Source organism: Simochromis diagramma, unplaced genomic scaffold, assembly GCF_900408965.1.
Source record: "Simochromis diagramma unplaced genomic scaffold, fSimDia1.1 OVJJ01000293.1, whole genome shotgun sequence".
Classification (NCBI taxonomy): domain Eukaryota; kingdom Metazoa; phylum Chordata; class Actinopteri; order Cichliformes; family Cichlidae; genus Simochromis; species Simochromis diagramma.
The window spans coordinates 21,722,566-21,745,762 of NW_024386801.1; the positions used below are offsets into that span (position 1 = coordinate 21,722,566).

Consider the following 23,197-nt stretch of genomic DNA (forward strand, 5'->3'; position numbering starts at 1 on the left):
GATCTGCGCTGGACAGTGCAGCCTAGGCGGAGTAGTCGAACGCAGATTCACTGAGCGCTCAACACAGACAGCATCGTCAGAAGGAAAGTTGATAAAATAAATTACAAATTTTGTATTGTTCATACATATGTGTACCGAACCGAAAGCACTGTATCGAACGGTTCAATATCGATACGAGTATCGTTGCACCCCTAGTGCTTAGGTCACAGTCTGTGCTCCAAAATAGTGCAACTTTAGGAGATTCACCTCTGCTAAAAGTTACTTTCAGTATTTAGGACAGCTGATTGGATTAGCTAGAAATGTTGGCCCATTAAAGTACTCTGTAATTGAAGTAAATAGATGAATATCTTGAGTGTTTCAGTTTGATATAAAATACTGATAACATCCAACTTTAGCTGCAGTTTCCAAAAATACTGACTCGATGAACTGCTAACAGGTTGAAGCTTTATAATTTAAAAGTAATAACTTCCCCACAACTGCCAGATGTTGTACATCTTATTTCTTGATACAAATGGCATCCATATGTTTGTGTGTGTGTGTGTGTTTGTGCAGATGAATGTATGATTACATTCTGTTGATGAGAGTCATTTTTACTCTGTTTCCATCTGGGGACCAAAATGATGTCCCCACAAGGTAAACTATTTATTTCATGGTCACATCTTGTTCTTATGGTGATGCTAATGTGACCTTTCTTTCCCCCAATTTGGTAATGACTGCTCGGGTTAATTACAGAGGATGTCTAAGTTATTACTGTCCTTAAAAACCTCACACTGGTAGTAGGTTTGTGTGGTCCCAAATAAAATATTACACAGAATGGGAAGATTCAATGATCAAGACTTCAGTGACTAAAAGAAAACACAAAGACTAATTTATAAAGGTTTCTATTGTTTGACGAGTACACTCAATTATTTAAGCAACCAAATGATACAAGAATGATTCAAGTTTCTGTAGTAACATTAAACAGACCTCTGTGTTTCTGTCACTTTCAGACCCTGCCTGTGTTTCCTTGGGGGTTTGGTAATAAGTAACATTATCTTTGTTTGCGTTCAGTGTGCAAGCGGATGAATCAGAGAGCGACTTTGTAAACTTTAAAGAACAGTGTTAGCACACCATCTAGTGGGGAAATGTGCAGCATACACAGTGTGACAGAATCTCTGGGTAATCATTGGGGATTTCTAAATTTTGTAATCATCAACATTATTAGTTTACCTTAAACTGTAATATTAAGGCTGAACTCCACAGTCCCACAGTTACAAGCAGAGTTCTTCCCTCTCTGTTACCGGGTTTTTTACCCACTAAAGAAATTAGTCCTCTGTGTACATGAAAAAAAACACAAATATGTTCTCAAATATGTTCTTTTAATACAACTTAATATTTACTGGCTTCTGCAAATATAAAGCAAATATCCATCCATCCATGTTCTGCCACTTATCATCTCTGCTCATGCTGTTGCAGAGGCAATAGTATGAGCAGAGATGCCCAGCCAGCTACCTCCAGCTCTTCTTGGGGGAGAGAGAGGTTTTGCCAGGTAAGCTGAGAGACACGAGGTCCCCTGTGTCTCCCATCTGGATATACTGTACCTGAAACAGTAGTCCTGATGCCCAAACTCTGTCAGCTGGCTCCTTTCACTGTGGATGAGCAGCAGTTCTACTCTGGGCCATGCTATGTGATAACTAGCCAAATGTGATGAGAACCAGGACCCCAAAACCCTTTCCCAGATGAGGATGCCAGGAATCCCACCCTCCACTCAGGCCCGGGGAAGATGATGGTTATGTCGACCATGGGACTTGGCTGGATTCTGCCCCAATGAATTACTCCTATTGGGGTCTAGTCCTTTGTGGGTCAAAGTGGAGACCTTGGTGGTGTGATTGCTGAAAAGAGCCTCAGATATACTCACTCTACAGCATTAAATACTTTAACATGCTATTGATCCCCAGAAACAGTATGTATTATTTGAATGAGTAGTAAAAATATTGCAAATACCATATAATTTAAAAGTTATGTAGAGTACGTTTGCAAATTGATAGTGAATTAGTTCACTCTGAGTTGAAACCTTTTTTGGAATTAACCACTCAACTAAGCAGTGGCTTGGAGCTTCCTCTTTCACAGTCAGTACAGCAAACTTCGACGTAGCATCAATCAAAACCGAACCGACGTGGGAACCACCCATCCCGTGACGTCACTGGGCTCTGACAAGCTGGTGGTGCCGGAAGAAAAGATGGCGGATCATGAGGAGCAGCTATCCGATGAGGAAAAGGTAAGATGCCGATTTAATTCTAGGTTAAACCTCACAGCGTGAAACGGTAACATCCAAAATCTGAGTTGCATATGGTCCTGGCTCTCGGTGCATCCTGGCGTCGACCGGCATTATGAAATTTGGGGAAAACCCAGGCCTCAGCACAACCTCTGCTGCTTCTGCTCTTATTTTTAGCTCAACTTCCGCTCATTTGCGAATTTCAAACGGAGGCTCCTTGTACGGTCCTGACTCAAAATAGGAACCGTGAACGTCTTATACACTCACCTATGCTCACCACCCGTTCTCTTTTCACCCGGTGGACATGCCATTTCACTCACGGGTCTCTGCTTACTTGTGTTATGGAAGTTTTCATGCACCATGGATCCGCTAGCTAGGTTAGTTAGGGTAGCATAGCCGCAGCCTGCTAACAGACAGCCAGACTTACTAACACGCCCTTTCGCCTGTTGGGTGCCCCTTTTCTGTCTTTAGAAGTTAAAATATTGGAAGCGGTAGAGTGCCGGGTCATTTTATGAAGAGCAAACTGTAAAATCAGCAACCGTATGCTATAGTCTAAGCTAGTTTGATAACTCTCGCCCCTCTAAGAAGTAGTAGAGAAAGGTGAGGGAACTACGAGATCCCCTGAAGGATATGCTAGAAATTAAAAACTGCTTTTATATTCTGTCCTGTCGTTTGAAAGTCTGTTTCTACCGCTGTGAAAGCTTCATAGCAACCAGTGTTGTTTCTAAAACTGTAGCAGAAAACTGACTCATAATTTAAGCAGGATTTACACCAGTGACGCCCATGCAAGAGTGCTGCAGGTTTTTCTCATTTCCTTATAAGAGGACATGCATAGCTGACAGGACGTGTGCCTCAGCTAAGGGGTTTGCACGAATCCTTGTTGGACTGCTAAATGCATTTTTTCGTCGCTAGATTCATTATAGGCTTTGTTAACAAAGTCAGCAGTTAGCGACGAGCAAATTAATATGGCAACTTTTATGCAGGGTATTTATTAATTAATTGTCAGCCTTATAATTTATTTATTATATTGTAAGGTATTAAACTATAAAAGTTTGCAAATGTTTATTGTAAACATTTAAAATGTATTTAACATTGTTTCTAGTGTATATTTACTTGCCGGACTTCACGATTTAAATGCATAAATGCCTCAGCGATGAATAGATAGTACGAAGAAGCCATAGTTGGAGGTTAACATACAGAACGGTGTATATAAATGTGTAACTGGTAACCTGTGTTAAGGCTCTCCTCATAAACACATAGTTCTTCCCACTAACCTTGTTAATATTGCAGTTAGCCATTAAAAATAAATCTTTAATAACTTGTGTTTCCATCCTGTGAGTTACGTAACACACTGTTCAGAGTAAGAACAGAAGAAGGGTTTGTTTCATTTTGTCTTGTTCCACATCAAACTATAAAAGTTTCCAGAGTTCTTTTTAGCAATTTAGCAGCTGCATTTGTATACCGGTAAATGTGTTACACTTTACAACTCACAAGCATCTGCCATTAACCAAGCTTTGAATTTATAAGTGACTGAGGCCATTGTATGTTTTTTTTTTTTTGTTTTTTTTTTTTCTTTTTATTTGGTCATGTACTACATTACATTTCAGGACCACCTGAAATGTTTTTTTCAGGTGTGTTCCCACGACATGAAGCTGTGGTAAACTCATTGACAGCATTGGATTTTGGTTTTGCGAACAGGATGGGAGCTCCTTTAATCTTGTAACCACACTGGTTTTGACAATTGTTAAGCCACTTTCATATTTTGACCAGACAGTTTGATTTTTGCAGAGCTGAAAGAATGATGATTGGCTTCATGCCAGGCTGACTGGTAGTGACACCAGACACGAAACCAGTGTTATGCAGTGTTTACCTGGGGGGGGAAATTGCTCATTTCCTTCTCCAAATACAAGTGGTATGAGGCCAAGATGCATTATGCATCTATTCATGGTGGGTGCGTTCCATTAAAAGTGTAGAGTTTTCCATGCAAACAATGCAGCTACATTTTGTAGTGTACTTTAAAGGGCCGTCTCCAGTGCATTCGCTCCGAGCAGTCAGCCATCTGCTCTGGGCCCTCAGCCCTGTTTTGTAAAACACTGAGGGGAAAAAAACTTGAGGGAGGAAATGAACATTTTCTTCTGCTTGACACAGTGACAGTGGGGAATAGTTTCTATAATTTATGATTTAGTTTGTATATCCCTTTTACTGTCCAGTCATGATTTGTTGAATAAAAGCAACTCATCCACGTGAGTGTTGGTGACCTGCCAGAAACTGTAACAGTGAGTAAAAGTGACAACCAATGGTACTTTCCAAACTCTTAAGTGAGAAATCTCCCTATTTGCTTTTGTGGGACTCTGCACTTACTCTGATCTGATGTTAGTGAGATGACTGTTTTAAGTTGTGGTGGAAGGAGTTGCCGTATTATTTTGATAAGTCTGGAACTTTGTCATATACAGTAAAGAATTTGGAGTTTTGCTCTGGGAAAATACTTGTATCTCCCTGGAGATTGAAGAATTTCTGTCCTGGTTGTGTTGCGGCTGTTAGCCTCATTTTGGTATTCATAAAAAAGAAAAAGGAAAAAAGGTGGAGCTCCCTGTTTGAAAATTAATAAAGAGACTCTGCCATTTGTAAATGATTTAACAGCGAGAAGAGTCATCTCTTCCACAGTTACCAAGCACTGCTGTGAGACTTCTTGAGTCATTTGGGCACCAGCCTGCAAGCTTCCTGATATCAGTACAGAAAGAACACACAGTATTACAGGAAACTGTTGTTGCACAATCTGTTAGCAGTCAGTTCTGTTGCCTGAGTTTAAGTGTCTGGGTGTCATAAGTGTTAAAAAAAAAACAGTCAACTCTATTATCAGTCAACTTTATGGTTTTGCTTATTGCTCAACACAACATCCTCACTCAACCCCTGGCTAGTAAATCAGACTTCTATTAGTACAGGAAAAAAGCTCATTTAATTACTTTCATATAGTGCTTAATCTTTAATAACAGTATGAATTATTAGAAGGTTTATTTTTCAAATTAATAGTTTAAATTAACAAAACAATTGGTGACTGAATCTTTACATGTTAGACTCCTTTGTGCATGCGGTAGGTTTTGCTGCTATAAAGTTGTTGCTATAAACACTGGTTTCAAAAGAAAAGATAAGAAAAAAATTAGTTACCATGTTTTTTTTCTCAAGTGATTTGTGCTGTTGGGGAACCATGTGGCCAGCCAATCAAGTTGTTCGACATATTATTTATTTATTTTTTTAACAGCATTTAGGATGACGATCTAGTACACAGTAAATTAATTCACAGGCCAGCCAACCCGTTTACCTAATAACATGTACTTACCTTGACTTTGTCGTAGGACTATGGTAAAAGGAAAAGATATTTGTAAGAGTAGTCTGACTTTCGGTGCTTTGGTTCCTGTTTCAAGAAAGAGAATTAAGCTGTATAATCGGCTGTGACAAACTTCACAGCTGAGGCAGTTCTGTCAAATGCCATTTATATAGGGTTGCAAAGTTTTTATTATATTTTGTTCATTGACCCTTTTTTGTTCAACTAGTAGTCCAAGATATTCAGTTTCTATTAAAATATGATAATGGAAAGCAGATCAGTACACTTGAGAAGCTGGGACCAGCTGAATTTTTGGGGGTTAGAGTTGAGGAGTAACTGGAAGTATTAATCAGATACAATCACTCAATAGTTGAAAGCATCACATGGTAGTTTTAGCATTTTTGAGTTTCGGTATTTAGTTCTTCCTCTTGTAAGTTGGGAAGAAATGGCTTTATACACTGTGAAAATAGCTGTTGGTGGTTTTTTTTTTTTTTTTTTTTTTTTGAGGGTTTACAAGTGTTTCAGTTGTCAGCAAGTACACATGACGCACCCATGCTGGTGAGCAAAAGCAAACAAAGAAGCTAAGCAAATGTTATAGTTCCCCCTTTTGCCCACTAAAGGGACACAGCACTCCTTGAAGCAGAATGATGATTCAGACTGATGGGAGCCATAGAGGATGAATAACAATGCAGATTTATGTTTTGATGGCGATGCGACCATAAATGTGAAAGGAGCACCACAAAAATCGAATGAAACATTTTAAAGCAGAATTAGTTTCGGTTTTGTGTAACAAGAGAACTGGACTGTCATGGCTGATAAATGGTACTGCTTCAGGTAAAGTTAACATGTTTAATTGTCAGGGAACACAGAAAAAGGATAGTTGCTTGATTCCTACCTGGGGCATCAGTGTAAATGATCCATGTTGTGACAGTGCAGAAAGCCATTATGGTTAAAATTATGCACCAAATCCTGTGTATAGGATAAAGCCTGTTGTGATTGTTTTTTTGTTTTTTTTTTTTTTGCGGGGGGGGGGGCATTTGTCTGGCTGGATCTCAATAAAGATTAGAATGGCAGAAAAAACTGTGTCAGAAAATATTTAGATATTACAGTAATTTACATTTTACAATAAATTACAGAGAACAAGATGCTTGCAGAGTTCTTCCTCTTCTGGGAGATGCATTACTCAGATTTTCTCTTGAGATCACAGTAACTAATTTGGTTTTTTTTTGTTGTTGTTGTTTGTTTGTTCTTTTGTTTTTCCAGATTTTCCAATGTAAAAGCTTTATTTGCAAACTTGAGTAAAAAGAGCTATAAAGAAACCTTAAATAAGGTCATTATTATCAATAAACTAAGAGTGAAAATAAATCACTCATCATTTCATTTGAAAGTCCCAACAGTCCCAGATGTGTCCCTGAGCTTGGCTTTGAACAGCTGTCTTAGACCATGGGGAATACATAACTAACGACCAGAACTTGGTGGTTTTTCCATTTTTAACAGACAAATTCAGGAGTCCTGTCTGTATGTGGCTGTAGCAGAATGAATGTGGAGATGTGGAAAGAGAACTCATGTATAGTTGTGTGGCTTCACATTTATACTGTTGTCTCACATCAAACTGGTTAAGGCAGCTTTACAGAAAGGAGTAGCTTTACCCTGGTTGGTCTGCTGTCTGGAAGTTGTAATGCAAGCTGCTGGTACTAAATGTGTCACATAGTTGGCTACTTGGAGTAAAATGACCCTATTCCTGTTGTGAGCCAAGGTGACATAATCTGCAGTAGACAAAGCTGCCTATTCACTATTAGTACAGTTAAAGGTTTACTCGCTAACTGCGACCAGAAGTTTGATTCTTGCCATAGTATTCAGCATATGTATTTTTTTTTTTTTATAAAGGAAAGAAAAAAAGTGAAGGTGTAGATGCCTTTAATGATGTACACTTTTAGTTTGCCATCAGGGTTGCAATTTTCTAGCACAGGTGATGGATGAAGTCCAAAGAAATGCTGTGAAAGGCACCAGTGGGAAGAAATGAAAACTTTAGTGGAGATAAAAAAATGATTTCATTGTCTTCAAATTTGATGGATTAAGAGTTAACTAAGATTTATTAAAACTGCATTTCTTGTAATGCAATGAATGTGAATGAATGAAAGTCAGTAGTGTAACCCTGAACAAAAGGACTAGAGCAGGTGACAGATATGAAAAAGAGAGCACATAGTTCATAATTCACATACATCATAATTACTTTAAAAAGTCATAATCTCTTGCCTGTCTGCCTCTGATAGTATTTATCTCCATCATCACAGATGTTAGGTCTTATTGGTTCAGCCTAATCTTGTGTCGACCAGCCACCACCTTCTTATTTTGATCAGCAGTGGGACATTTCTGTTTAGCCTGCGGCTACCTGACAGTCTTCCTCATCTTTCTTGCATCCTGCTGTGTTCTCATTATTCATAAATTTTGATCATCCAGGCCCCCAGCATTTGCCCCTGACAGATTGGGTTGTCTGTTCTGTAGCATTTAAAGCACCACAGATTTCTTTTCCTTTTAAATCTGGGATATTGAAATGGCTGCATGCCAAGTAAGGGAATCAAATTCACAGACACTGTAGAGCTTAAAAAAGGCATTGGTAAATATATTGCCACAGTTTATTCCTGCTTTTCTATGTTATTGTCATTAGTTTAATGCATCTGGAATTGTGTGATAATGATTAGGACAAGTGTGGTTTCAATGTTAGTGGGTGTCATTTGGGATTAAAGAAAAGGCTCTTACTAAGAGGGTGCAGGATGTGAGCGTCTGTTGCAAAAAAGCGGGGTTGTTGGGTGGTATTATGAGGATGAATATACAGTGAGCAAGTTGAAAGAAAGGACACCAGCTGGTGTCTGGACCAAGAGAGTACAAAGACACAAGAATCCCACACCACAGGGGGTGCCTGTGCTCCTCATTCTTTGTGTGTATGAGAAGCTCCAGTATTATTGTTCCAGCTTTTTGGTTAGCTTGTGCCTGTACACCAGCTTCTCATGCTCCACCCTCTAAGAGCCATTAGAAAGATAAGTGATAAAACTGTTAAGGAGTATTTTAAAAAGCCCTTTTTTGCACAGAAAAAAAAGTTTGTCTGGGTTGTAATCAGACTGTGATCCAATCATGTTGCTTTTTTCTTTTAACTGCAGTAACCATTAAAAAGTTGGATATGAATCAGAAAGTGATTTATCCTAAGCTGTGGAGATATGTAATAATAGGGATGCACTGATCCAACATTTATTTAACTCAAAAAGATGGAACGGGTATCTGTGGTAATGGGCTGATCTATTTATTTCAGTTCTGTGTTGTTTGAGTTTACATCACCATGCAGCAGCTAGTGGTTTAGCTAATGTAGCATAGAGTTGGGTCAAAGCAGAGCGACCGCATTTGTATTTCACACCTCTTACCCTAACAGTTTTTTTTTTTTTTCTTTTTTAATGCTTGCATAAGTGTTTCACTTAATCGGAAACTGTTGTGAAATATGACTTAAGCTCAGAGTAGATGGTGCTTTGGCTTTTCCCTCTACTTGGAAACTCATTTATTTTAACTTATTGTGTCTGGTCACAGACATTAAATAGGGTACAATCTACAAGAACCTTGGTTCAGGTGCAACTGTGAATGACAACAGTTTGCAGTATGACTGTCACTGGTGCAAAGAAATTAGATAAACAACACCCATATACTTTATCAATTATTTTATTTATCTTGTGTCTGTCACTTATTATTCTACTAATAAATCATTACATTTATATTATTAGACATTTAATTGGTGAATTTTATTTTACAATAAAATAAGGAAACCAGCATTTAAGTTGAGCCTGACGTGACTTGGTATAAGCAGAATACCCCAAGCCAAGATATGCACAAGGTATACAAGAAATTAGCATGAATTCAACTAGTTGCACAGCAGTGTATCAGAGTTCATGCACTAATGCCTGGGAGCAGAAGCAGAATCAGTTTCAAGTTTGGTATGTAGTAGAGTTGGGCATTTCAAGCAAAAGTAGTAGTCAACATTTACTGGGAACTATGCAATGGTTCTTTGAAGATCACCCACCATGCTAAACTGCTCTTAAAAGATTGTGATCTGTCATGGTATTTGGTAAATGACTCATAAATAGATCCTTATTGCTTGTCTGAACAAAATGTATCCATGTCAACGTTTTCCCCCCCATCCAAATAAACCCAAAAGGCCAGCACTGAGCTTGAAAAATTCTCTTAGTGACGATACCAGAGCCTTCTATACATGTTTGATGATGCTCTGCTACATGCGCTGCAGGCAGTGTTGCTCGGGTGGTGGAGACTCAGTGCAATAGTAAATCAAGTTTGAGGTACTTGGAGGAAGAAAGAGGTGATGTAACAAGCTTTTAAAAGTCAATACCTTTACTTGTAAACTAATGGAGCGTCTCCATTCTCCTGCTAGTGAATAATTGTAAACCACAGTATGCCCCCTTGGTCTTAGACTTTCATCTCCATTTCCTTAAAATGTGGTTTTTAGCATGATTTAATTGTAAAACCATCCCCATCCCTCTCACTAGCTGTAGGTGCTTCACAGTTAATTGTGTTAAGTTCACACAGTAAGATTCAATTATCTGCAATCAGTGTTACTTGAAGTACTGTTTCAGTTGTTGAGTGCTTGGAAATCTGTTTTTATAGCAAATATTTCTTATCAGGTGTGTGTGTGTGTGTGTGTGTGTGTGTGTGTGTGTGTGTGTGTGTGTGTGTGTGTGTGTGTGTGTGTGTGTGTGTGTGTGTGTGTGTTCCCTGCTTCTTGTCAGTGGCGTACTGGGAAGCCCTCCGGCCCCCGTGTGTCACCATGAATAACACATTCACAAAGATTTATGGATATTACAGTATCACATTACAGTAAAACTGCAAGACAACACGTGAAAATAATGTAGAATAACAGTTTTTCTGACACTGAGATGGTATCTAATGTCCAGCTGTAATTACAGCTCCTGCTGAACTTAAGCACTATTAATAGACTTTATTGAAACCAGATCAGGCTGAAAGGAGTTCAGTTTGATGTCAGATATTTGAACTAGTTAATGTGCTTACAGATTGTCTTTGGTAGTAATTAATATGTGTGTGTGTGTGTGTGTGTGTGCTTTTTCATTATTAATCTGTGAATATAGTCGTACTTCCAGCAGTGCAGATCAAAAATCCACCCTAAACACATTTACTACTCAAAATTGGGTCAATTCTGATTTAACTACAGCAGAAGCGTCCAGTAGCTAAAATTATAAGTGCCCAGTCAGCAACACGACGGCTCTTTTAATTAAGTTCCCTAAAATATTTTGGAAACCCCACAAACGCGTCCAGCTCAGCTCTAATTCCAGCTTTAAAGAAACCCAACTCATCCCCCTCCAAACCTTGTAGCGCAAATGATTCTGTCTCGAGGTAAAACACCTGTTGGTCTTGAATAACAAGCAATTTTTGCCTTATATGCGTTGCTGATCCTATGACATCTCAGCAGTTGACTGGATTTGTACTTTAATGGATGAATAATTAGCTTAACTGACTGGTATTTCTGTTGCTGACTAGCAAGGGCAGCAACAAATAAACATCCAGTTTAACTAATCGCACGCATATCCAGTGCTTACATGTTTCACCCTGTAAGTACTCCTGTTTTAGATGACAGTGACTGTCATCAGGGTCTGTTCCAAAATGCATTTTAATACAATTAAGAACATGGATATGTGATGGCTTTGTTTTTCTACTTAGCTGATATAACTAGACTAAATAACATGTAAACCTGGTTCTTAGAAAAAGTGTGTGTGTGTGTGTGTGTGTGTGTGTGTGTGTGTGTGTGTGTGTGTGTGTGTGTGTGTGTGAGTGAGATGCAGTCTGTTTACACTACCGTCCAGTGTAATGAGGGAAACCCAATGCAAATTAGTCTTCCCGCAGGGATTTCAAGTCATAAACACACACAAACAGTTTTCCGCCATCTGTTTAGCAAAGACTGTGTTTATCTGTTATGTGCTCAAATGCACATGAATTTTTTTGTTGTTTAATGTAACTGGGTCATGATGATCTCATGACAGATTAGACTAATGCAGATAAACTTTGATCTCAGCATAACAGAGAGACACACACAGACACACGTTGTTTCCCAAGTGCCTTCCTTTCTCTGAGCATTGCTCATTAGCAAAAATCAATCTGCTGCTCTCTGTGAGTGCCTAGCAGTAGTGTATATACACTCACTAATAAGAACCCATAGGACCCACACGTGCACACACATTCTCTCTCATATGCACACTTTCTCTGATATACCAGCTTGTGAGATGAGAGGGAACCTGGCTGAGCTGCTGTCCCCTGCCAATGATAGAGTGAGGTAGAAATGTATAGGGGTAGGGCAAGAGACCGTGTGTGTACTAGTGCTCAGCACATTTTTATTTCCTTATATGGTTGTAAAGCAAGCAAGAGAGGGAGGGGCTGTCAGCTGGCTGTCAGTTTGACATGTGACCTGGAAACAGGAAGTGCTGTGGTATAGCAGAAGAAGAGAAGTATAGGAGGTTAAAAAAAAAAAAAAAGACTGTTCAATGCTGCTCAGATATTCTGGAGACTGAAATGTCAGAAAAACCTCACTCCACCCTCCAAACCAGTGAGACAGTCATGTTACACCCTCTGTTGGTGGCACTGTGTACACATGTTTACACTGTGAATTTGAGCTAAATATGAATGTCACATTTTAGCCCCTATTTAAAATGCAGGCAACACGCTGATATTTCTGCTGTTTATATCAGACCACTGACATGTAACCTCTACCTTCTATCTTTGGTTTTAGGTACGCATAGCGGCTAACTTTGTCATCCACGCCCCACCAGGAGAATTTAATGAAGTTTTCAATGGTGAGCTTTCTGTTCTTGTTCCTCTGTATATTCTTTCATAAGATTAACAATGATTACATTGCTTAGAACTTGTAGTTTAATGCAATGTATGAGTCTGCAATCACAAAACATAAATACATAAAAATGTATTTGAATAGCTTGACTGTTATGTATAAAGAGACTGTCTGCAGCAAATTCTGTTTTGTTACAGTTTCCAGTAACTCTGTATTGACAAAAACTATTGTTAAATGTAAAAGTGAGGGAAGTGAAAACATGAAAGGCAAACAGTGAAAATGTGATATAAATAATTATATGGGTAATGTTTACATTTTTTATCATCAGTGTCTTTTGTTGAAGAGATATTAACTTCAACATGTGTTAGAATCTAGATGTACTTTGGTATTATACCATTTTGCACTATCAGATGGTGTAATGAGTCACCTTTATTTAAGTGGCCAAATCATTGAGCGTATATTCTCATTCTCTGGCCCCCTGGAAAAAGCAAGCGCCTCTTGAGGAATTGTGGTTAGCTGGGAAAAATATCAAAAATTAAGCAGCAGAGCACACATATTAGAACATGTCACTAAACCCACTAATAAAATGTCAGCGGTGCTGACATTTTTAAAATACTGCCTGGTGTAAATACAAAAAAAATCGGAATACTTTGTCAGTCCTAGAGGAAATGATTTGGTCACAGGTGCTCCAAGTCCGTAAAGCAGCCTTTGGTACATGCTTTAAAGCCGTGCCAACTATGTTCTATGTAAACAAATAGAGACTTGTTTTAGTAAGTTTTTATTTTTAGTCTGACAGCTTTTGTCAACATCAGAGCCAGGAGGCATCAATGAAGTGCGAACTGCTCAGGAGTTACAGAATGCTGTATTTGTGTTTCTGTTGTGTATGCCCTAACCCTTTTACATACAGTATAGCTGGCTACATTGAAATAAATAGTACAAAAGGGAGTCCATACATGGCCACCCGTTCAACCATCATTGGAGAGCAAGTCATGTACACACCATTAATGTACATTACAGTATTGTGTCAGTGCAGCACTGTTTTGTGTCTTTGTGTAGGTTTCTCACACTAAAATAGTTTTGGTTTCAGTTAATACAGAGAACCTAAAATAGAATCCATTATTTGGATTTTATGGCCACCAGGAAATTAAATTGAGACTGTGATGTTTTGCTCAAAATGTGTCTCGCCCTGCAGCACCAGAGTTGACACCACACTGTCACAGTAGTGCCCCTCGAGACAGTGTGTATGTGTGTCTTGGCTTTGTTAACGACTCATCCTGGCCCGGTACATGTCGTCACCTCAGAGGAACGCCTTTGGGGTTGTCTGTTTACCGCTTATCACAGCCTGTCAGCCACACACACTCATATGCACACACTAAAAACAGTCCCCTGTTGCAACTTTTCCCCCTTTCATCTCTATGTGATTATAGCCTTTTCCACTGAGCTAATTTACCATGTCTGCTTCACTCCCCTGGCATAGATGCTGCAAACACTGACTGCTGGCAGCTGTGACTTTAGTGTTTGTGTGCGTGTCATGGAGATAATCTGCTGTTCCTGTATTCTTTCCTCTTCTGCCACCATTAATAATAATAATAATATGACAATTTTTCCTCTTAGATGTGCGATTGCTGCTCAACAATGACAATCTGCTCAGGGAAGGTGCAGCGCAGTAAGTCTTCCCTTGTGCTATTTCCACAATTAAAAAATTTCAGATGTTAGACGGAAAATACAGATTTGCATTGCAACAACTGAAGATGAAAGAGGACTACAACTTGAGATTCACAGACCAGACTAGTTTTAGTTGCTTAGGTTTTTACACGTGACCATTTCTCCCCTGTCCAACACGTTAACAACAAGAAGAAACCATTCAGTTTACATCTAAGAGTTCTAGACCTGGACATGCTGAATAGTTACAAGTTAATCAACATATATTAAGATTGAAAAGTTTTAATAACCAGCAAGGCGGGACTCCTGTGTTTGCGATCTAACTAACTTGGTATCTCTCTCCGTAGTGCATTTGCACAGTACAACTTGGACCAGTTTACCCCCGTGAAAATCGAGGGCTACGAAGAACAGGTGAGCTCATGCTTTGCTTTTTGACCCTGAGGTTATGGTAGCAATACAGAAGCTAAAGAACAGGACTTTTATTACTTTTGGCATTAGTCACTTTATAGCTCCAACGCACATTTAGATACTGCTATAGTTGATGCACATCAGAAGAATGAGTGACTCAGTTCATAAACTTTTTCCATGTGGACCAGGCTGTCACAAGTGTGACGTTCCTGTAATGTAAAAGCACAGTTTTATAGAGATCTGTTTCTTTAGCTCATCCAGCCAAGACTATCATCAGAAATAAAAAAGTGACACTTTTCTTGGACTTCAGGGTTAGAAGAGAGATGGTAGCCTCCAAATATATTATGGTTTAAGTGATGCAAAACATAGTATAATTGTATCATTGGCATTAAAAGAGACAAATAAAACTGGATGAAAGATCAAACAAGTCTGAATCTTCTCCTTTAGTTCCTGCAAAACAGGATCACATAGCCACTTTTATTTAAATGTCACTGTTTGCTTGCTGTGCATTTGTGTGAAGGTTGAACACTGCTGAATGAATGTGGCTGTGTTGGCTTTAGTAATGATTGCACTGTCTTATGTAAAGATGTCATCATGTCCCTCTGTTCCCATATGCTGGGCTGAAATTCCCCTGTCTGGTACCCAGCTAGCTGAGCTAAGTGTTGAGGTGAAAGGCAGAAGATGGAAAGTTCAGGCTGATGCCTGTGGTTCCTATTGTTCTCCGTCCTCCTCTTTTCATCCTTTTGTTTCCTCTTCATCTCTCCTGTCTCCTTAGATAATTTACCACAGCTCTACTTCTTTATTGTGCAGTTCTCTTTCCATACATGTTCTTGTCGGATTATTTATTAATTTTTCTTTCTTACATGTTTTACTTATTTTTCCAGTGCTCTTTCATTTTCTATTTCTTGGCCTTCCCACAGCTCTCTTTCTCATTCCTTTACCCCCCGCTTTATATTTCAGGTCTTAATCACAGAGCATGGTGATCTTGGGAATGGCAGGGTCTTGGACCCCAAGAATAAGATCTCCTTCAAGTTTGACCACCTGAGGAAGGAGGCCAGTGACCCACGGCCCCATGATGTTGACAGCTCCCTGGAAGGCTGGAGGAGTGCCTTGGACTCTGCTGTCAGGGCCTATGTCAAGGAGCACTATCCGAGCGGTGTCTGCACCGTATGTTCAAGCCCACTCTGTTACCAGAATAACTGAACTGCTCACCTCAGAAAGTTCATTTTTTCATTGTGTGTTTAAAGCTATTAGTTTATGAAAACATCAGGCAAGAGGGAGTTCTCCCACAGGATCTGACTCTGGAGTTCAAAACACACATTACAACTATTACACATTGCTCTAAACTTAACAGCAGAGGCTTGTGTGTAATATAGATGACTGATAATTGGGACTGAAGCTCACTGTTCTCTGGTGTTTTCCTACAGGCTTATAAAAACAGATACATTTAAAAGTCACACACAATTCAACAGAACTGCTCAGAATACAAACATAAACCAGAGCTTTTAGGACCAAAATCTCTTGTCTTTGCATAGTGATCCTCTTCATTCGGAGATCTGTTTTCTATAAAATTAGAACTTTAGTGGCCTTCATTTTGTTTCCACTTGCATTTCAAGATTAACATTTTGTTTTATACATTCGTTTAACCCTTGGGGATTGGAACAGGAAGGGTATCTATTTATTTTTATTTTTTAATCCCTTGCAACAAATTAGCAGCTAAAAGTAGCCTAATGTTATTAGTGATCAAATACAACATGTACAGTCAAATTTAATCAGTTTCAAGCAGGAAGCAGTAGCAGGCCAGTATTTAGATAAGCCTGTCTTTTACTTTGCAAAACAGCTGTTGTCCTACTTATTAAATGTGTTGTGTATATATGACATCCTCTAAGTACCATGCCAGGGTCAGGTTTATAATTTCAGTTTTGACTATAAAACCACCGTGTGGTGTCAATTCTGCACACGTTGAGCAGTGAAAGTGGCCTTGAGTTGCATGTGAAATCTGAAAGTGTCTTTTTTGTCTTTTAACTTCAGATTTATGCGAAAACCATTGATGGACATCAAACTATCATCGTGTGCATTGAGTGCCATCAGTTTCAACCAAAAAACTTCTGGTATGTATAAAACAGTCAAAACATTAGTGTGATATTTTTCCCTCCCTTATATTTTCTGATATTTCTTGTGTCTCCTCCCTTTCTGCTTTCAGATGAATCTTTTTTTTCAGTACTAGTATTTAGGCAGATGATTTTTAACCTTAAGAACAACTACATGTTAAATACAATAAAACCATTGAAATCCTCAAATGTTTCTTGAAGTGTTTAAGGACATTGCAGTAATTGGCACATAACTCTGGACTGTTAGACTCTGTTGATTTTGATCAGGTTAATCTAATTGGATAAGAACTGCACCAATCCTCTTTGCTGCTGGGTCTTATTGGTCTTATAAGTGTTGGGTGTAGTAATCCCAAAACTACTGTACATGACTGCTGTAATGAGGAGCCTATGGTTTGAAAGTGAAATACATTTTATTTATTTATTTTTTGATTTGCAAATCACAGTGAAAAGGATCAAAACCTTCATGGAGATTTTGTATCTAATAAAAAAGATGTATTAGAACTTAGATTCAAAAATTTGTCAAAATCTGTAAATATCATTTTTCACTCTTCTGTAATGCTTGCACCCCCACACTAAAATAGAAGTGCGTTTTATTGAAAAATTGGACACTGCGATTTTCACCCTTTGCAAAGTCACTTAGTTGGCCGAATTGGATGGGAGGTCGGTTCTGACCTCAAGACCGCATATTTGATCAGAGCACTTTGTAATAAGCCAGAACTTCAATGTAGTATGCAAATTTTAGTCAAATTAAGAAAATTGGCAGTAGAGTGTCCAAACTCATTTCCATGTCTGTTCACTACATATTAGGAGATGGTTCACTGACGTAAATAGCTGTTGGTCCATCATTAGTAATGCTTTTACTGACATAACACAGAGCAACTCTGTGAACAAGGTGTAACACTTTACATCTTTATGGATCTTAACAAAACTCTTCTATGTCATCTTAACTCAAGAAACTCTTACATTGCTTTAAATGAAGGCGCACATTAACTGGTTTTTAAATGTGATGCTATACTTCATACTGTGAATACCTTTCTTACTATCTGTATTGCCACTGTTGTTGACCAAAAACACAAAGTCCTATACCTTTTCTGTTTATTTTTCAGTATAGGCGATGACAGTTGAGCCAGTGTACTGGACAGTTAGCTGAGTCAAGTAAAAGTGACTGAAGTGTGTTTATCTTTCCTTCTCGTTGTTTAGGAATGGACGCTGGAGGTCAGAATGGAAATTTACCATCTCCCCCTCCACCACCCAAGTGGCAGGAATCATGAAAATCCAGGTATGTTATCTGAACAACAATCTTTGACGTAAAACGGACACACTGTGTTGTGTCATGCATGTCAGCACGCATGCTCAAACTCACGCATACTGACAACATTTGCATGTAGACTTTAATCAAATTCAGTTTTCTTTTTTTTGTTCCTCTGTCTTTCTTCTTCTTTTTTTTCCCTTTTTTTTTTTTTTACCGTGTTTTGTTTATTTCTCACAAAGTTCGGTTAATTTCTGTTGCACCCTTGTCTACTTTTTCCCATAAGCTCAATACTAAAATGTTGTGTTCTTGGTTTTTGTTGTTGTTTCCTTCACTTTTTCCCCCCCTTTTTTTGGGGAGTGGCTTGTTAGACCTCTTGAGATTTGTTTGTTGGCACACAGCTCTTTGATTTTTTATTTTATTTTATTTTTTTTTACAGCTCCAATCATTTCATAGCACAGAAGAAATTTTGGTTAAAAATGCACTATATATTTCCATATGTATTTCTAGGTTCATTACTATGAGGATGGAAATGTCCAGCTGGTGAGCCACAAAGAGGTTCAGGAGTCCATGTCAATTTCTGTGAGTATTTCTGTGAAGTCCAAGCAGAAGCTGCAACGATCATTCCCCATACTTTTACATTTGTATGTATTTAGGGTGATTACTTGTAATTTTTATGTCAGTAATTAAGTTTTGACCTGGCACCAGCTTCCAGGGGAGGTTTTCTGCTCTGTAGTTGCGGTGTAGGTTTTAAAGTTTCTTTTTTTGTTGGATGCCTTGTCCTCTCCTCTCTTCAAATGAATGTCATGTTTTCAGAATGAGGCTGCAACTGCAAAGGAGTTTGTTAAGATCATGGAGGCTGCAGAGAATGACTATCAGGTATGTCAGGAGATTTCGTTGAACCTGAACTTTCACCTCAGATCAGAAGTCCTCACAAATGATGGAAACATTTTACAGTTATGACTCCAGCACTTACTGCCACACTAAAATCTTTTGTTGTTTGGCTTTAGTTTTGTGTGATAATCTGTTACTTTTAGTTGTGAGGAGTTTGTGTTACTCAAGTCAGGAGATAATGAAAACATTTTACAGGTTCGCAAACTCGCAGCACAGGAAGTCAAGTTTTAGAGTGACAATGAATAGAAAGCTGAGTCACTTGGATGAAGCTGGACATTTTTAGAGAAAGCTGGACTTTCACAACAAGGCCTGGAGAAAACTCTGACATACCCTAATGTGGTTATAAAACTCTTTTCCTACACCACACAGACTTCTTCAGACCTGGGGAAAATTTAGATTTATTTGAGTAGTTTTTTTTTTTTTAAATCCAGTCCCCTCTATGTCTTCATCCTTATTTCATTCCTTGTAGACGGCCATCAACGAGAATTACCAGACCATGTCGGACACTACCTTCAAAGCCTTACGCCGCCAGCTTCCTGTGACACGTACCAAGATCGACTGGAACAAGATCCTGAGCTACAAGATTGGCAAAGAGATGCAGAATGCTTAAAAACCGCAAAGATAACAGTCAGATCCCCGCCCCCAGCCCCTCCATCCCCATTCAAAAAAATGTTGCATGACTGGATAGTTGTATCGTCTTTGTACAAACAATTAGAGAAAACGGGGGCAAAGAAAGGTTTGGTCTCACAGACGTCACATGACACATTGGATGACTGTTTTGATTTTATACAGACACTCTCCTGTATACTGAATTTGTGATCGTATTTGGGAAAATCTATCTTGAGGAAACTTTGCGAGTCATAGGACACAGGGTGGACACTTGTTTGCATAAACACCCTTATGAAATAAAATATCATGTGTGCAGTAAGTATTGCATCAGTGAGACCACACCTTTTTGTTTGGAAAATCGGTTAGAATTTGCAATAATGGTGAAAACAAATTCATTTCTGGGAGAATTTTTGTCTGCATCTACAGAGGAAGTCAGTTACTATGGCTGAAACGAACAACTCCCCACCCCACACCCCTCGTGCCCCCACCACCACCACCCAAAAAAAAGAAGTTTTGTGTTCATTGACTGATATATTTGGCACAAGCAGCCACCACTGTCAGCCACTCAATGTTCTTGTTCTCTCATTTTGGTACTTCCCCCTCACCCTTTGTCCTGTGTGTGCGCTCTCCAGCTTGCAGCACTCCTGGCTACCTTTTGACTTGATATCGTCTGAACTCTCACTCAGTGCAGGGAGTTCTGTGACCACTTAACAAGCTTAATTAACAAGTCATCAGTCGCAAAAGTAATTTGCATAATGTCCAATTTACAATAAAATTTAAAAAAAAGTATCACTTTCTCCTCCAGTGCTTATTTTTATTAAAAACAGAACCTGACTGTATTATATAACAAGGCACATTGTAATATATACCTGTATGAAACATCCTGTCTGTCAGTTTGGTGATTTGTTTCCATGAGATTAATTGTAATTCAGTCACAATTATGTTGCATTAAATGACAAATTTTCTATTTACTGACTCAGTCATAATTTCTGATGCTATTTATTGTGACATAAATGGGGAAGAAAATTATAATATTGGGGTAAAACAGATAAACAACCACACATGTGCATCACTGATTTAACTTAAGGACAGATTTTTAATATGCAATTAATCAGTAAGTCTGTTTTTTTTGGGGGTTTTTTTTTTTTCCATATTCCATCAGTCTGCTGCCATTAAAGATTAAAATCTTTACATCACAAGTGATCTACAAAGAAAACTGAATTGGTACTTGGTGCCCAATTTTTGTTTTTCCGTATATGGATAAAAACATTTCCATCATAAATGGGTGCAGAAAAGGTATAAAAAAAAAACTGCCATAAATTAAATGTCTAAAGTTCAAAATTTCCTTGGAGTGGGTCCCAAATCTCCAAATGAAATGTACACCCGTGTTAAAATAAAGTATCTGCGATATCTTCTAAAGGTGTCTCTCAGGGTGATTCATATATATATATTGTTTTCATTATTTTAGACAAAACAGGGATAATAAAGAAAAACAAATGTTGCACCGAAATTTGGCAGCAGGCAGAGATCCCAATATGGCTGTGGGGAATAACAGCTGCATGTGCAGTATGAGGAATTTTTCCAATTAGATTTGACGGCTGACAGACTGCTGATTTTATTCCTAAGGCAGGGTGGTTGATAAGTGTATAACAGGTTAAAACTACAAACAAGGTGTCATGAAGCAAAGTGTTATGATACATAATAGTTTTTTATTTGTTTTTTACACTGGGAAAATAAATGACAAATTGTTATGACTATAAAAATCACAGGAATGACTCATATTGAGCTTAAATCTTTCCAAAAAAGTGTTTGCTGGCTATATTTATTTAAAAACTCGAAATCGCCAACATACAGGCGGATTTATTCAACGGTGTTTTCTGCAGCTCGCTGTAGGTGAATCAGCGACACCTTGAGGCCGCTGGAGCTAACTGTCCAGGTTAGCGAGCCGGTGGCTAACTGGTAACTGTTAGCTTTAAGGTTAGCCTTCCAGCCCCGTTTGCAGACACGTCCACACATACACAGTGTCTGCTGCTGGATACTCAGACACATGCTGGACTGCTGGCAGGAGAAATGCTAGCTACGAAGAGGTCTTCCACCAGTTTCTTTACATACGCAAATTGAGGTAAGATGTCTCACATGATCCCTGTCAACGCTGTCATCCACAACGCTTCCACTTCTCTTTTTTTTTCTTTCTAAAGTTTTTGCCAACGTTAGCCAGCAGCTCTTGTTAGCAGTTAGCTAGCAGGTTGAGTTCGTGGCTACGACTCACTGAGCCCAGTTTAAATGGAAGCCCTCACACGCGTGACTGATGTTTAATGCACAGGGGAGAGTGAACAGGATGCTCCCGAGCTGCCGTGGAATGAGTTTGTCCTGGCAAGCGGCATAAGGCGGGGAGCAGTGTATTGCTTTTAATGGTCTCCATCATGAGTCAGTGTTAACGGTGATTCCAGAGTTCAGAGCGACCGTTTGCCAAGTTTCCTCTTCCTTAAACTTCAGGAGTCGCCTCTGTCAGGGATGCTTTTGAAGCGAACTTTGTGTTGCTTTTTGTTTTGTTTGTTTGTTTGTTTGTTTTTAAGAAATGTTAAGCTTAGTCTTGCGGACCTGAGGTGTTCACCTCTGCTGGGCACTCGCAGCGAGCTCAGGGTTGTAGTTGGCATGTTGTGTCTCCGTGCCTTCACAGCAGCCGGTGGATTCGTCTCCTGTGACTGAGAGCTGAGCAGCAGATGGAAGAATGTGCTCTTTCAGAAAGCCAGCTGGCCCCGGCTAGAGAGGGCAAGAGAGCCTTTAGGCACAAATAAGCTGGTTGAAGAATTCGTGTGTGTGTTCGTATATAAACTGAATAGTCATGACAAAAAGCATGGGCGTAAAAGGTTAGTTTGACAGGTTCAATACGGCATGCCGGTAGCTGGCTCTCACCTTCCCACTGCTTTTCGTTGTACAATAAAGGGTTATTATTCTATTCTATTCTTGCAATGAAAGGTGTTAATGCTGCTGCTGAATTGGCTGCCTGACAAACCGTAATCCTCCCTGAGAAGTCTGGAAAGGCATCAAAGATTATTCTCTTAAGTAGGGATGTAGCAGTCCTTAAACCTAGACCGAAATCACGATAGAAACATCCACAGCATCTTTCGGCAATTCCATCTTCCTTTTGCCAGGATGACTGTCTGAGCTAGTAATTCCAGCGCTCTGTACTCCAAAGCAGGATATGGGGTATGAGAAACTTGAGTAAATACAAGATCCATTTTTAAATTGTGATTTTATTTATTAATGGAAGAAAGTCAACTGGCCTCTCCCTTAGAGATAGGGTGAGAAGTTTGGCCATCTGGGAGGGGCTCAGAGTAGAGCTGCTGCTCCTTCACATCGAAAAGAGCCAGTTGAGGTGGTTCGGGCATCTGACAAGGATGCCCCCTGGGTGCCTCCTGGGTGAGGTGTTCTGGGCATGTCCCACTGGGAAGAGGCCCCGGGGCAGACTCAGGACACGCTGGAGCGAATATATCTCTCGGCTGGCCTGGGAACGCCTTGGTGTTCCCATGGACAAGCTGGAGGAGGTGGCTGGAGAGAGGGAGGTCTGGGCTTCTCTGCTTGGGCTGCTGCCCCCGCAACCGGGCCCCGGATAAGCAGAAGAAGAAGATGGATGGATGGATAGAAGTTAGCCAAACCTCCCTAGCCCTATGTGGAGAAAGTAACTGGGTCGTTATAATTAACCATAACCCATTCTGATCTACTTGAGGACTGAAGGCATTTCATACAACTTGCCTTCACCTGTTCACACACATTTATACAAAGTGTTTTGTGTCTTGCTTTGACACACACCCACACAGGGGCGCCTCCAGAATTT

At 39.3% G+C, this 23,197-nt stretch overlaps 2 protein-coding genes across 6 annotated transcripts in view; both read left to right on the plus strand.

Annotated features, from left to right (window-relative positions):
- The first annotated feature begins 2,092 nt into the window (after positions 1–2,092).
- LOC120730264 (F-actin-capping protein subunit alpha-2) lies at positions 2,093–20,330 on the plus strand. Its single transcript, XM_040026544.1, has 10 exons — positions 2,093–2,257; positions 12,370–12,433; positions 14,041–14,092; positions 14,436–14,499; positions 15,457–15,663; positions 16,528–16,607; positions 17,808–17,886; positions 18,367–18,438; positions 18,673–18,735; positions 19,220–20,330. Exons 1-10 carry the CDS (start codon positions 2,219–2,221, stop codon positions 19,358–19,360), a joined length of 861 nt encoding a protein of 286 aa, XP_039882478.1. The 5' UTR covers positions 2,093–2,218; the 3' UTR covers positions 19,361–20,330.
- Positions 20,331–21,231: 901 nt separating this feature from the next.
- The window catches only part of LOC120730261 (suppressor of tumorigenicity 7 protein homolog), a 56,148-nt gene continuing 54,182 nt past the window's right edge, over positions 21,232–23,197 (plus strand). For 2 of the 5 annotated variants that reach the window (XM_040026534.1, XM_040026539.1), the window contains exon 1: positions 21,233–21,481. The gene's annotated coding sequence lies outside the window, so the exon portion shown is untranslated. Of the gene's footprint in view, positions 21,482–23,197 lie in introns of all 5 variants that reach the window. The other 3 variants (XM_040026535.1, XM_040026538.1, XM_040026536.1) reach the window with 3 other exon arrangements.

What these genes read in the sequence shown, in the direction of transcription:
- LOC120730264 (XM_040026544.1), top strand. Translation starts at nt 2,219, where the DNA reads ATGGCGGATCATGAGGAGCAGCTATCCGATGAGGAAAAG. An exon ending in ATTTAATGAAGTTTTCAATG is followed by an intron (nt 12,434 to 14,040) that starts GTGAGCTTTCTG and finishes TTTTCCTCTTAG; the next exon opens with ATGTGCGATTGCTGCTCAAC. An exon ending in CAGGAATCATGAAAATCCAG is followed by an intron (nt 17,887 to 18,366) that starts GTATGTTATCTG and finishes ATGTATTTCTAG; the next exon opens with GTTCATTACTATGAGGATGG.